Here is a 14813-nt window from a genome sequence, read left to right as displayed (position 1 = left end):
AAGTCTAAATTTTCTTTTGTTACTCATGGTTTCGTGTCATATATGGGAATCTTTTTCCAAATTCAATGTCACGAAGATTTACGCCTATTTTCTTATAAGATTTTTATGGTTTTAGCTCTACATTTAAGTCTTGGATCCATTTTTAGTTAAACTTTGTGTATCATGGAGGTAATGGCCTGCCTTTATTCTTTTGCATATGGCTATTCAGTTATCCCAGCACCACTTACTGGAAAGATTATTTACTCATTCTATAATCTCGGCACACTGGTTAAAAATTAGTTGACACGTGGCTTTATGTCTGGATTATCAATTCTATTCCATTGATCTATATGTCTAACCTTGTGCCAGTATAACCGTCTCTTGGTTACTGTTTCCTTTAAGATCAGAAAGTATGTCTTTCTACCTTGTTCTCCTCTTCCAAGATTGTTTTGACTTCTGAGTTTCTTGCAATTCCACAGGAATTTTAGAATCAGCTTGTAAATTTTTACAAAGAAGTCAGCTGGGATTCTGATGGGAATGTCATTGAATTTACAGATTAATTTGGGGGAGTATTGCCATCTTAACAATATTATGTAATCTGATCCATGTACATAGATGTTTTAGGATTCATTTAGATCTTCTTTAATTTTTTTCAACAATGCTTTGTAATTTTAAGACAAATACAAAAAATAAATTTTGTACTTTTTGTTAAGTTTATTTGTTAGTATTTCACTCTTTTCTATGCTATTGTAAATGGAAATTTTTTCTTAATTTCATTTTTGGATTGTTCATAGAAAATGTATAGAAATACAACTGATAGCTGTATTGACCTTATATCCTACAACCTTGCTGAACTCATTTATTAGTTCTAATATTTTAATGGATAATTTAGGATTTTTCTCTATACAAGATCATGTCTTATTAAAATAGAAATATTAATAGTTTTAATTTTTCTTTTCCAATCTGAATGCCTTTTATTTCTTTTTCTTGCCTAATTGCCTGGCTAGAACCTTCAGAACAATGTTGAATAAAAGTGAAAAGAGTATATACATTCTGTGTTGTTCCTAATAGTATGGGAAAAGCATTCAGTCATTCATCATTAAGTATAATGTTAGCTCTGGGTTTTTAATCCTTTATGAGGTTGAGGAAATTTACTTCTATTCCTAGTTTCTTGAGTGTTATTATCATAAAATGGTATTCGTTTTTTGGCAAGTGTTTCTCTCTGTATCTGCTCAGATTATCATGTAATTAAAAAATTATATTAATATGTTGTACTGCATTAATCAGTTTTTGAATGTTTGACCAACTTTGTATTCCTGGAATAAATCCCAGTTGGTCATGTTCTATAACAATTCTTTCTCTGTGTTTCTGTATTCAGTTTGCTAGTATATTGTTGTAGGTTTTTGTGTCCTATTTATCAGAGACAGTGTTCTGTAGTTTTCTTTTCTTGTGATATCTTTGTCTGGTTTTATATCAGGATAATGTTGGCCTCATAGAATGAATCAGGAAGTGTTCCCTTTTCTATTATTTTCGAAAAGTTTTGGAAAAGCTAGTACTAATTCTTTGGTTGGTGGAATTCAGCAGTAAAGCAATCTGAGCTCTGTTATTTGTTGTAAGTAGTTAAAAATGTGTTATGAATTCAATCTCTTTACTTTTTATAGTTCGTTTGTTTTTTTAGATTGCCTATTTCTTCTTGAGTCAATTTTGGTAGTTTGTCTTTCTAGAAATTTTTCCATTTTATCTAAGTCATCTAATTTGTTAGCGTACAACTACTTATAGTATTCCTTTATAATTCTTTTTATTTCTTCAAAGTCAGTATTAATGTTCTCTCTAATTTCTGATTTTAATAATTTAAGTCTTCTCTCTGTTTTTCTTGGTCAATCTAGCTAAAGTTTTGCCAATTTTGTTGACCTTTTCAAAAACCAGCTTTTGGTTTCATCGATTTTTTCTGTTTTCTTTCTACTCACTGTTTAATTGATTTTCTTTCAAATATTATTTCCTTCTTTTTCAACATTTGATTTAGTTTGCTTTCCTTTTCCGATGTCTTCAGGTGGAAGTTAGGTTATTGGTTTGAGATCTTTCTTCTTTCTTAATATATGGGCATTTACAACTATAAATGTCTCACTGAACACAGCTGTCACTGCATACCATAAGTTTTGATGTGTTGTGTTTTCATTTTCATTCATGATAAAGTATTTCCAGATTTTCCTTTGATTTCTTCCTTGATTATTAGCTATTTCAGATCATATTGCTTAATTTCTGCATATTTGTAAGTTTCCCCATTTTTTCCTATTCTTTATTTTTAATTTCATTTCACTGTATTTGGAAAATATATTTTGTATTATTTCTACTTTTTAAAATTTATTGAGGTTTGTCTTTTGGCCAGCACATGATCTATCCCAGATAATGTTCCATGTGCACGTGAGAAGAATATGTATTCTGTTGTTGTTGGGTGGAGTATTCTATAGATTGGTAGGTCTAGTTCAAGTTTTCTGTTGATCTTCTGCCTAGTTGTTCTATCCATGATTGAGAGTGGGTTATTGAAAATTTCAGTATTGTTACTGAAATGTGTATTTCTTCCTTCATTTCTGTGAGTTATCAGTTTATGCTACACAGACATTTATAATTATTACATTTTTCAAATAGTGTATAGATTCTTTTTTTTTCCTTTTTTTTCTTTTCTTTTATTATTACTATACTTTAAGTTTTAGGGTACATGTGCACAACGTGCAGGTTTGTTACATATGTATACATGTGCCATGTTGGTGTGCTGCACCCATTAACTCGTCATTTAGCATTAGGTATATCTTCTAATGCTATCCCTCCCTCCTCCCCCCACCTCACAACAGTCCCCATTGTGTGATGTTCCCCTTCCTGTGTCCATGTGTTTTCATTGTTCAATTCCCACCTATGAGTGAGATCTTGCAGTGTTTGGTTTTTTGTCCTTGCGATAGGTTGCTGAGAATGATGGTTTCCAGTTTCATCCATGTCCCTACAAAGGACATGAACTCATCATTTTCTATGGCTGCATAGTATTCCATGGTGTATATGTGCCACATTTTCTTAATCCAGTCTATCATTGTTGGACATTTGGGTTGGTTCCAAGTCTCTGCTATTGTGAATAGTGCCACAGTAAACATACATGTGCATGTGTCTTTATAGCAGCATGATTTATAATCCTTTGGGTATATACCCAGTAATGGGATGGCTGGGTCAAATGGTATTTCTAGTTCTAGATCCTTGAGGAATCACCACACCGACTTCCACAATGGTTGAACTAGTTTACAGTCCCACCAACAGTGTAAAAGTGTTCCTATTTCTCCACATCCTCTCCAGCACCTGTTGTTTCCTGACTTTTTAATGATCACCATTCTAACTGGTGTGAGATGTTATCTCATTGTGGTTTTGATTTGCATTTCTCTGATGGCCAGTGATGATGAGCATTCTTTCATGTGTTTTTTGGCTGCATAAATGTCTTCTTTTGAGAAGTGTCTGTTCATATCCTTCGCCCACTTTTTGATGGGGTTGTTTGTTTTTTTCTTGTAAATTTGTTTGAGTTCATTGTAGATTCTGGATATTAGCCCTTTGTAGATGAGTAGGTTGCAAAAATTTTTCCCATTTTGTAGGTGGCCTGTTCACTCTGATGGTAGCTTCTTTTGCTGTATAGAAGCTCTTGAGTTTAATTAGATCCCATTTGTCAATTTTGGCTTTTGTTGCCATTGCTTTTGGTGTTTTAGACATGAAGTCCTTGCCCATGCCTATGTCCTGAATGGTATTGCCTAGGTTTTCTTCTAGGGTGTTTACGGTTTTAGATCTAACATGTAAATCTTTAATCCATCTTGAATTAATTTTTATATAAGGTGTAAGGAAGGGATCCAGTTTCAGCTTTCTCCATATGGCTAGCCAGTTTTCCCAGCACCATTTATTAAATAGGGAATCCTTTCCCCATTTCTTGTTTTTGTCAGGTTTGTCAAAGATCAGATAGTTGTAGATAAGCGGCATTATTTCTGAGGGCTCTGTTCTGTTCCATTGGTCTATATCTCTGTTTTGGTACCAGTACCATGCTGTTTTGGTGACTGTAGCCTTGTAGTATAGTTTGAAGTCAGGTAGCATGATGCCTCCAGCTTTGTTCTTTTGGCTTAGGATTGACTTGGCAATGTGTGCTCTTTTCTGCTTCCATATGAACTTTAAAGTAGTTTTTCCCAATTCTGTGAAGAAAGTCATTGGCAGCTTGATGGGGATGGCATTGAATCTATAAATTACCTTGGGCAGTATGGCCATTTTCACGATATTGATTCTTCCAATCCATGGGCATGGAATGTTCTTCCATTTGTTTGTATCCTCTTTTATTTCCTTGAGCAGTGGTTTGTAGTTCTCCTTGAAGAGGTCCTTCACGTCCCTTGTAAGTTAGATTCCTAGGTATTTTATTCTCTTTGAAGCAGTTGTGAATGGAAGTTCACTCATGATTTGGCTCTCTGTCTGTCTGTTATTGGTGTATAAGAATGCTTGTGATTTTTGCACATTGATTTTGTATCCTGAGACTTTGCTGAAGTTACTTACCAGCTTGAGGAGATTTTGTGGTAAGACGATGGGGTTTTCTAGATATACAATCATATCATCTGCAAGCAGGGACAATTTGGCTTATTTTTGTAATTGAATACCCTTTATTTCCTTCTCCTGCCTGATTACCCTGACCAGAACTTCCAACACTATGTTGAATAGGAGTGGTGAGAGAGGGCATCCCTGTCTTGTGCCCGTTTTCAAAGGGAGTGCTTCCAGCTTTTTGCCCATTCAGTATGATATTGGCTGTGGGTTTGTCATAAATAGCTCTTATTATTTTGAGATACGTCCCATCAATACTTAATTTATTGAGAGTTTTTAGCATGAAGGGTTGTTGAATTTTGTCAAAGGCCTTTTCTGCATCTATTGAGATAATCATGTGGTTTTTGTCGTTGGTTCTGTTTATATGCTGGATTACATTTATCGATTTTCGTATGTTGAACCAGCCTTGCATCCCAGGGATGAAGCCCACTTGATCATGGTGGATAAGCTTTTTGATGTGCTGCTGGGTTCGGTTTGCCAGTATTTTATTGAGGATTTTTGCATCGATGTTCATCAAGGATATTGGTCTAAAATTCTCTTTTTTGGTTGTGTCTCTACCTGGCTTTGGTATCAGGATGATGCTGGCCTCATCAAATGAGTTAGGGAGGATTCCCTCTTTTTCTATTGATTGGAATAGTTTCAGAAGGAATGGTACCAGCTCCTCTTTGTACCTCTGGTAGAATTCGGCTGTGAATCCATCTGGTCCTGGACTTTTTTGGGTTGGCAAGCTATGGATTATTGCCTCAATTTCAGAGCCTGTTATTGGTCTATTCAGAGATTCAACTTCTTCCTGGTTTAAGATTCTTAATTCATAAGTTTTATAGTTACAAAACCTTTTACTCCAGATTCTGCATTTGAAGTTTATTTTTGTTTTTTACTGCTTTGTGTGTGTGTGTGTGTGTGTAGATAATTAAATGGGTATTCAGGAGAAATTATTTCGGGGACCATAAGTCAGACAACTGGTATTGTGAGTTGGTGGTGTCATTTTTCATTTTCAAAACAGGAAAAAAGTGATTTAGTCCACAAATCTGCAGTTAATTATGTCAAACTGTTTTTATTTGCAACATGAATGAGCAGGAGTAATAGAGACAAAACATTAAGGACATTCACAAAATGTACTCTGTCGTTCTCTTGACCACACTGAAGATCTAATTAAACAATGGCTCCTGTCTTAGGATGCATAAGACATTTTTCCTATTCTATTATTCAAACTGTTTGGAATCATTGAACAACAACCTTAATAAAATCTCTGAAACTCCTTAAAAGATTATTGTGCAATATTTGTCAAAATAATGACTTTTTTCAGAGGGTTGGTTCAAAGAAGTATACTAATCATAACATTTCTAATAGGGAAAACAGAAGGGGATCCATTTTGGGACACCATTCGGGACCAGATCCTGGGAAAGCCATCTGAAGAAATTAAAGAATGTCAGAAACCAAAGCCCATCCTTCTTCATACCGGAGAAGTAATGCATTTTCATTATCACAGTGAAATTATCATATTGTTACTTTTAAATTTGTGAACTGTCAGATAATGAATGGTAGATATCTACTGAGATGGGAAGTCTTATTTAGATATTCCCATATCAAGTTTTTAATATTTAAAAATGGGTTCTATGACTGTAAGGAATGAAGGTTATGGTTATGAAGTATATTGATTTACCTATTGCACTTATGATAAATAAATACAACAATTAGGACAGTGGGAAAGGCAAAATAAGATGAACATTTATCTTATTCAGAATTTATTTTTGTTGGTTCCAAGAAGGGAGTCAGCACCAAATTTTCTGCAGAAGAAAACATTTCAGGTCATCTAAAACAAAACATGTTCATGTCTAAATTTTCTCACAGTTCAGGCAACATTATCAACGAAAGCAATTTTCTTTTACACTCCTTTGAAACATATATTTTGCATTCTAAATGTCAAAAGGTCATTTCAGTATTCATAAAAACTTGGATTGTTGAGTTAGAAGCACTTTAAAAATACATTTTTTTCCTAATATCCTATTAAAATTCTTGAAAGAAGAGAGGAAAGGAAGGAATAGAGGGACAGGCTATATTATTCTGAATATGGAAAGGGTTAAATTCTCTTGGGAGAAATCTTGGAAAATAAAGCAAGACTTGGAAGCTGTAAACTTAAACTGCGATTATAATAAAAAGAGAAATTATTAAGTTAAACTATTCCAAATGGAATTCCTTATTTATTGTGTATAAGAATAGTCACCAACAGTACTCTAGGAAAATGTTTGGTTATCTGTTACACATTGTGATTTCACGATGACAGATCCACCAAAAACTTCATTGATTTCTGCAGGTTAATGGGGCTTTGGCATTTGAAATTCTCATGTTATGACTAGGACATAAATGCCCATATAGAGTATTTAATACTACATCATAAATTAGAAGCTAGAGGAACTTCTGTGACCACTGTGTGTCTGTTGACCATAGAGAGAGTGTTATCCCTAACATAATTTTCTTGTTTTGGGTTCTCAGCTATCAAAACCTCATCCCTGGCATCCAGACATTGTTGATGTTCAGATTATTACCCTTGGGTCCTTGGCCATAACTGCCATCCCCGGGGAGTTTACGTAAGTTCTTTTTATTACTTAGTTAAAAATGTGTTCATTGTATGTTCTGTTGGAATTGCTTCTTATCATGAAAAGATCATTCTGTACTGACCCCTTAGTATCCTACTGTACTGTCTGGTGACAGTGACAAATATTCCTACCCTCTTTTGCTGGGGCCTCTGAAGAATAACTATCTCTATGCTTATTATTTATGGCTAACCTGAAGCAGACATGAAAATTTAAAAAAAAAACTTATCCCAAATTAAAATGATGCCATGAGTTATTATACCAGTAGAAAGATTTGCAGTCATATTAAAATACAGGTACTTGAAATAATCAGATTAGGTATTAAAAGCATGGAAGAATGTTTTTAAAACTCCTTGATACGTAGTCTTCCTATCTCAGTAACTGGCAAATTTATATCTTTCCAGCGGGTCCTATCTCTTGCAGTCATCCTTGAATTTCCTCTTTTTCTGTTTTTTCCTCTTTAAATTCTTCAGCAAATTTTGTACACTCTACCCAACACCTTCTGTCACTTCCCTTCTTGGTCTAAGTTACCATGATCTTTTACACAGATTTTTGCAATAACCTGCTGTCTGGTCTGCTTCATTCTGCCTTTACTCCTCTGCAGTTTTTTTTTTTTCTCAACACAGCAGCTAGATTAAGCTCTTTAAAGTATAAATTAAATAATATCATGTCTTTGCTCAAAACCTTCCAGTAGCTTCTCATTTCATTCCAGGTAAATCCTCAAACTTCGAGCTCCTACATGATCTGTTCTTCATCAAGCTCTCCTATCTGATTTCTTACCTCTCTCCCCTTTACTCACCTCTGATTCAGCCACATTGGCTTTATTACACTTATACAGTAATGTATTTTCTACCTAACTCAGCTTTTATAAACATAGACTGCAACTGATCATTTTGTTGACTCAAGAATGGAAAATAATGATGATTTTTGCCAGTGATAACCACTGATTCTGTTTCCTTCTTTTAGTCAAATTGACTGTTTTCAGTTTAGGATTTATTTTGAAGCTAGGACAGGCAGGAAAAAAGCTCAAGTTTAGCTTTTCATAGTCATTGGGTTCCTACATATTTTACTATTGTGTGATGAGCCAGGGTAATTTTTTGGCTTTCACTGCAAGTGTTTCTGCATACTCTGCACACTTCTGAGTAGGAAAACGTTTACATAATTGTTTTCTTGACTCAGGACCATGTCTGGACAAAGACTTCGAGAGGCAGTTCAAGCAGTAAGTTAAAAATAAAATAACATATCTACATGTTCATATTTGGCAAACAGGAAAGTATATCCTATCCCTATGATCCTATATCTTTTAAATTAATCTTTTTTAAGATGACTAGAGTTCCACATTTCTTGAAATTAATGGCTGAGGTTAATATGAAATATTGGTAGTATAAGAACCGGACTTAAAAAACATAAGGGAATTATCATTAGGTTAAAAATATTTTATTGGTATTTATGTATTAATATTTTAAAATTTGATAATGTTTGTATACATTAAATACTAAGTAACCTCTAAGTACCTCAATATCTTAAATTTCTGTGAACAGTCTAAATAAAATGTATTACATTTTGGGAATTCTGTATTTTATCTGTGCTGTATTTTGAATTTTCTTTATATTCAGGCAGTATTGTAAATGGTTCTAAAATGACATGTCAAAAATGTCTTGTTACTTAGCACTGGAAATTACTATTCTGGTTAGCTAATAGCCACCCATTAGAGTTTTTAATAAGTTGATTTTTTAAATCCCTATTTTAGAAGTAAGAAGTTTCTACATCTGCAACTGTGATCATCAAGGTATTTGTAGATCCATTGACTTGTCCAACTGTAGTGCAGAGTTAGAAAAATTTTATTAAGAAAAATATCTTAAACTAATAATGTAATCAATGCTTGTGTGTTAAGGATAACAGAATGAAAACATACTTAAAGATGAAGAGTAATTTTATTGTGTTTTACCTTTCTGTCCTAGGAATTTGCATCTCATGGGATGCGGAACATGACTGTTGTTATTTCAGGTCTATGCAATGTCTATACACATTACATTACCACTTATGAAGAATACCAGGTAAAGGAAAACGTTTTCATCATTTAAATGAATTATACCCCAGTAAAGACTATTGTGTCAAATGCAGACTTGCTTTGTAAACTTTCCCAGTCATGTTTCTGAGAGATGATTATGTTTTAGGTATAGCAGGTAAGAGAATGATAAGCCAGAGGTCGTATTTAAGAGTTTCAAATACATCATTTTAAGTCCCGGTCAGGATTCTAGTTTTACTGACTTACATTTTCCCTGAAATTAATTATTTTGTCAGTGGCACTGGTAATAAGCCTGGGTTGTGGCATAAAACATTTCTAACACTATTCTTAATGCATTTGATGCCTTAAGCCTCTGTAGCACCGGAGAAAACTCCTACTAGTAGCTGTTTATTGAATGCACTGGTTAAGACTTTGCAAATGTTATTTAAAGTAATCCTCACAGTATATCCAGAAGTAGGGTATAATTATATTGATGATATATATTAAGAAACAGAGTCCCAGAGAGTTTGAGGGAGGCTGGTAGCTGGTAATATTTCATTGTTCATAAATAGTCCAGAAAGCAGCCCAAGTACTTTTTAAGTAAAACATGAAAACAGTCCAGTCTCATAATTAATAATTTCTGTTAATAATATATCTGCTGGTATATAACAGCAGTGCATACAGAGGCATACAGTCTACCCCTTGGTAAATATTCAGTGATACTAAGAGTAGACTCTGCCCTGCTACCCTCTGTTGGCTTTCCTGAAGGTCCCTGCCTTCTAGGAATTCCCATTGAAAAAGGGGTCTTGATGCTAAACTTGGATAGGAATAATTACATCCTTTCTTCACTACCTCTAACTGTTATTAAGCATTTCTGTCAATTACAAATATAGGAAACAAACAATTATTTTAGCAGTACCTCTGTCACCAATAGGAACCACAGATATTTTCATATCACATATAGTGATTGCAGGTCTAGAAATGTCTTTTACTCTTATTGCTATTTTATAATCACAGTTGTTATTAGATCCTCAGATAGATCTTGTTATTCAATAGCATAATAAAGAAGCACATACAGTACTGTATCACAACATTGGTTTATTATAGTATGGTAAATATATTTCAACCCAACTGGTTTCCTTTGTCAATTCCATGTATTTTATTTTACACCTTTAGAAACATTATTCTGAGGGAGGTCCTTAGGTCTCAACATGCTGCCAAAGGAGTCCATGTCACAAACAAGGTTAGGAACCCCTACTAGCTTGTCTCCTGGTCCAGGTGAGATGGGAATGTTCCCTGAACCCCCTTGCAGTATGTGCAACAGGGGTGTGGCTCCTCTGTTTGGCTGCTGTATATGCTCAAACCCTTAATGGGAAGGGGAGCACATAGACAGGCAGGTGCAGGAGCAAAGGCAAGTACTTTTGGGCGCTGGCAGGAGCAAATTCCATGTGGTCCCTGCAGCAGTATCTAGGTATGGGTGCCTGCTACTCCAGAAGCCCAAGTGGGCATGTGTTACATACGGTGCACTTTTTTAGCTTTGCTGTCTGCAGATAGCTTAAGTGTTAAACAGCTCAGTGCCCTCTTGGTACCCAGGTCCTTGTCCAGTGTCTAGGAAGAATCAGGTTACAAATAGACATGAAGGATGAATTCAGGGTTTTATTGAGTGGTAGAGGTAGCTCTCTGTGGGATGAATGGGGAGCTGGAAAGGGGATGGAGTGGGAAGATGATCTTCCCCTGGAGTTTGGCTGTCCAGTGGCCAATCTCCTCTCCAACCATCCGCAGCTAAACTCCTCTCAGAGTTCAGATGCTCCTTCTCTTTTCTCTGCTGTGCCATTCTGCCATTCTGCTTTTCTGTTCATCTCCTTGTCTGCTTGTGGAGCTGGGGATTTGGAGTTTATATGGGTACAGGATAGGAGGGCATAGTGAACAAAAAGGCAAAACAGGAATGTTTGGGTGCAAAAATAGAAATGCTTGTTCTTGTTTAGGGCCACAGGTTTCCAGGCTTAAGGGTGGGGCCTTTGCCAGGGAACCACTCTCTTCTACCCAGTATTTTCCTGTCACCTGTCCATATCACAGGGATCTACTCCTGCAAGGATTACTATTAATTACATTATTCACTCGACAGACATGTATTGTGACAGATACTGTGTTAGCCACTTTCTGGGGCATAATGATGAAAAGAATCTGTCCCTTTCCTCAAGATCACTAGAAGCCAGGGGTCTAGTAGAAAGACAGAAAGGAGAACAGATGATTACATTTTCATGGAAGGCATGCACAAGGTGTTATAAAAATAAAGAGAAAGAACACCAGCTCAGACTGGGTATTTGAGGACTGGGACTGTTCAGGAAGATGTAACATCTGTATGAGTTCTTGAGAACAAGTGAGAGTTAAGCAAATAAAAAGTAAGAATGTATCCTATATAGAAGAAACTATATATGCAAAGGTCCAGAAGGCAGGCACATTGATGGACCATAATTAGTTGAGTAGCATGGAGTAAGTATGGGGAGGGTGATGGTAAGGAGATGGGAACCAGAGTGGGAGACACAGGTTAGCTGATGGATAGTCTTACATGCTATGCTACTGAGCCTTCACTCAGTAAGGAAGGCTTTGGGGGAACTGCAGTAGGATTCTAAGCAAGAGAATGCTTTGATAAAATTCTGTGATTTAGAAAGGTCAATAGGATGGCAGTGTAGAAAATGAATTGGAAGGGCTTGTGTATAGGCAGAGGACTGATTAAGAAGCCATAGTGTAGTTAAGATCTGGGAAAGACATGGACATGCATACTTGAGGGTGAAGGCTGGGAGGAAACTACTTATCAGGTACTGTGCTTATTACCTGGCTGATGAAATAATCTGTACAACCAACCCTCATGACATGTGATTTACCTATATAACAAACCTGAACATGTACCTCTGAACCTAATATAAATATAAAAAAAAGAGATCTGGGTGAGAAATGAGGGTTTGAACTAAGGTAAAATCTACTTATACCTTAGGAGAAAGTAAGACAGGAAAATGAAAGATCTCAGGAGATTTGAAGGAGGCAGAATTACCAGATGTGGAGACTGATAGGATATAGGATGCAGGAGAGAGGGGTCTAAGGTAACTGCCAGCTGATCCTCACATGGGAGACTGGAAAGATGACATTCGCTGAGATGAGAATGTTGTGGAGGAAGCTGGTATGTCTGGAGTGGTGAGGTTGGTTTTAGATTTGTTAACTTTGAAGTTCCTGTAGAAGAATCAAAGGCCTGGAGGTCGGCTAAAAGATGCATTTGGCTCAATTTCATGGCTTTGTGATGGATTAAATGTCCTTCTCCAATTAGCACCTTCTAACTATTTTTCAGAAGTTACTAGGACTCTTTTTGTTTTTTTTTCTTCTGATATATGACCTGGGGGAAAGCATTCATATTACAAGTACTTATAATAGACTAAAGCTTAGGAGCTAGCACCTTCTTTCATAGTAAATAGAGTGACAGTCTAAATGGCATAAGCAGAGAGAACCCACTGCTTTTGACAGTTCATAGGAGTCATTTACCTTGACCAGTAAATGGAAATGCCCATCCTCTTTTGTCATTCATAATCTTGAAGATTATGCCAGTTTTGAATAATGTGAGATGTCAAGCATCACACTTACCTAAAATGCTACACCTCTGTAAATGGATTTAAATATGCAGAACCATATACAACTCTCCCTGCCTTTCCTGCAGGCTCAGCGATATGAGGCAGCATCGACAATTTATGGACCGCACACATTATCTGCTTATATTCAGCTCTTCAGAAACCTTGCTAAGGCTATTGCTACGGTAATCAAATGTTGTTTGTGTGTGTGTGTGTGTGTGTGTGTGTGTGTGTATGTCTGTATGTGTCTGTGTCTGGGTAAGAAAATGCAGAGGGAAGCAAAAGAGAACCTTAGCTTCGAGTGTTCAGTTTGACAACCTTTATATTTTACAAAATTTATAGCTTTGTGGTATCTCTAAGAAAATAAATAAAATTTCTTTCCAAATTTTGGATCTAGTTAACATCCTTTCATGGTGGCAGCTTCTTTCATATATATTATCTCATTATTTTTACAACCATCATGCGAAGTTAAGGAGATATAATTTCTCCCCAGTTTTCAGAGGAGCACATAGGCTTGAAGATAAGTGATGAAGCTTACTACACCTGGGAGTTGAACCTGCATTCTCTAATCCTTGCCAGATTCTCCCCACTCACTCCAAAAGTTGAGTAGGTCAGCATTCTAAGATGCCCATTTTCCACATTATAATATCTCGGAAATTGGGATGCATTTTCCAATCAGAGGACGTTTATTATTATAATTAGCAGCATGCTTTTACTTTCTTGGTGGTTCAAAAGATAACATGAGTTGTTAAATCAATGGAAGCTTAGATTTGATGTAAAAATAGTGGTGCCTTGGAATGAACACATTGCATCTACCTAAAATATATACCACTGAACAAGTTTGCTTGATTTAAAAGAACTTCACTTGTGGAAATCTTTCCTTTGGATGCAGTTGTTTATGAAGCTGCAACTGTGATGTCAGAAGGTTAGTCAACAAACAAGATAAAGAGCTTAAAATAATAAGCAGCCCATTATATAATAATTTGTAAGCCTCAATAAAAAATGTGAAACAATTATGGCATAGCAAAGAAAATAAATCCCTTTTAATGAAAGAGCTTGGATATATTAAATTGAAATAAATGAAATGGTTGTCTCTGTAGGTCGCATCAGTTGAATGTTGAAAATTTCGTATTCCTGTATTATTAGTTACTGATTGTGTGTTTGAAATTTCAGTATTTTATATAATTTCTTTGCACATATTTTAATCAATTGATATTTATTTTCATTTTATCATAATTTTGCTCTCAGTTTTAGGTTACTTTTTTTGAATAACTGTTTGTATTTATTTATTTATTTTTATTATAAAAGCCAAATCTATTTGTAGGACATTCAGATTATACAGAAAAGCATAAACCTATAACCCATCCCTAGAGATAACTACTGTTTAACTGTCACTATGCTCATAGGTCTATAGTTCTTCCCATGAAAATAGATTCTTCAAATTTTGTAGTGACAATGAAGAAAAATGCAATTAATTTGGTGGAAATTTGTTTTACAGTCAAACCTCTGGTCAAGCACTTTAAAACTAGCTATGTGATCTTGAAAAAAACCACTGAATATGTCTAAGCCTATTTTCTCATTTGCAAAATGGGAATGGTAATACATAACCTATCTCATATGCAGTTGTAAAGATTAAATCCATAATGTGAGGAATAAAGAGCATTAAATATTCATTGAAAGTAATGGCAAAATGCCAATTACTTTTGTACCAACCTAATATATATATAGGAATATTTGAAAATTGAGATTTGTACTTTTATGACACTATTAAAAATGGTAAACTTTGTGGGCAACATAGATTAAACCAGTCAGGATATGGCATGATCTTAAATTTTAAATTAAAAATATATTTATTATATTCTTTTATTAGCACAGACAAGAATCTAGGAAAAAACTGGGTACTGACTCCAGGTGAGAGTGGCTCAATACTTTTTAAAAATTAAAATAATAATTACGTTGTCATGTTATAATTACTTTTTTGCATGTTAGGCCCCTGTACAAAGTCAGACAATT

The 14813-nt window shown here is 35.2% G+C and overlaps 1 protein-coding gene across 2 annotated transcripts in view; it reads left to right on the top strand.

Moving 5' to 3' along the window:
* The window catches only part of LOC129006187 (putative inactive neutral ceramidase B), a 66663-nt gene that overhangs the window by 41236 nt on the left and 10614 nt on the right, over positions 1-14813 (top strand). Inside the window, exons 13-17 of one of the 2 annotated variants that reach the window (XM_054435602.2) lie at positions 5932-6047; positions 7075-7169; positions 8355-8394; positions 9137-9232; positions 12890-12985. In XM_054435602.2, coding sequence (XP_054291577.1) covers positions 5932-6047; positions 7075-7169; positions 8355-8394; positions 9137-9232; positions 12890-12985 — 443 coding nt within the window. Of the gene's footprint in view, positions 1-5931; positions 6048-7074; positions 7170-8354; positions 8395-9136; positions 9233-12889; positions 12986-14813 lie in introns of those variants that run through there. The other variant, XM_054435603.1, reaches the window with a different exon arrangement.

Source organism: Pongo pygmaeus, chromosome 8, assembly GCF_028885625.2.
Source record: "Pongo pygmaeus isolate AG05252 chromosome 8, NHGRI_mPonPyg2-v2.0_pri, whole genome shotgun sequence".
Lineage (NCBI taxonomy): Eukaryota > Metazoa > Chordata > Mammalia > Primates > Hominidae > Pongo > Pongo pygmaeus.
Note: the sequence above shows the minus strand (reverse complement) of the source record. Positions and strands in the feature narration are given on the sequence as shown.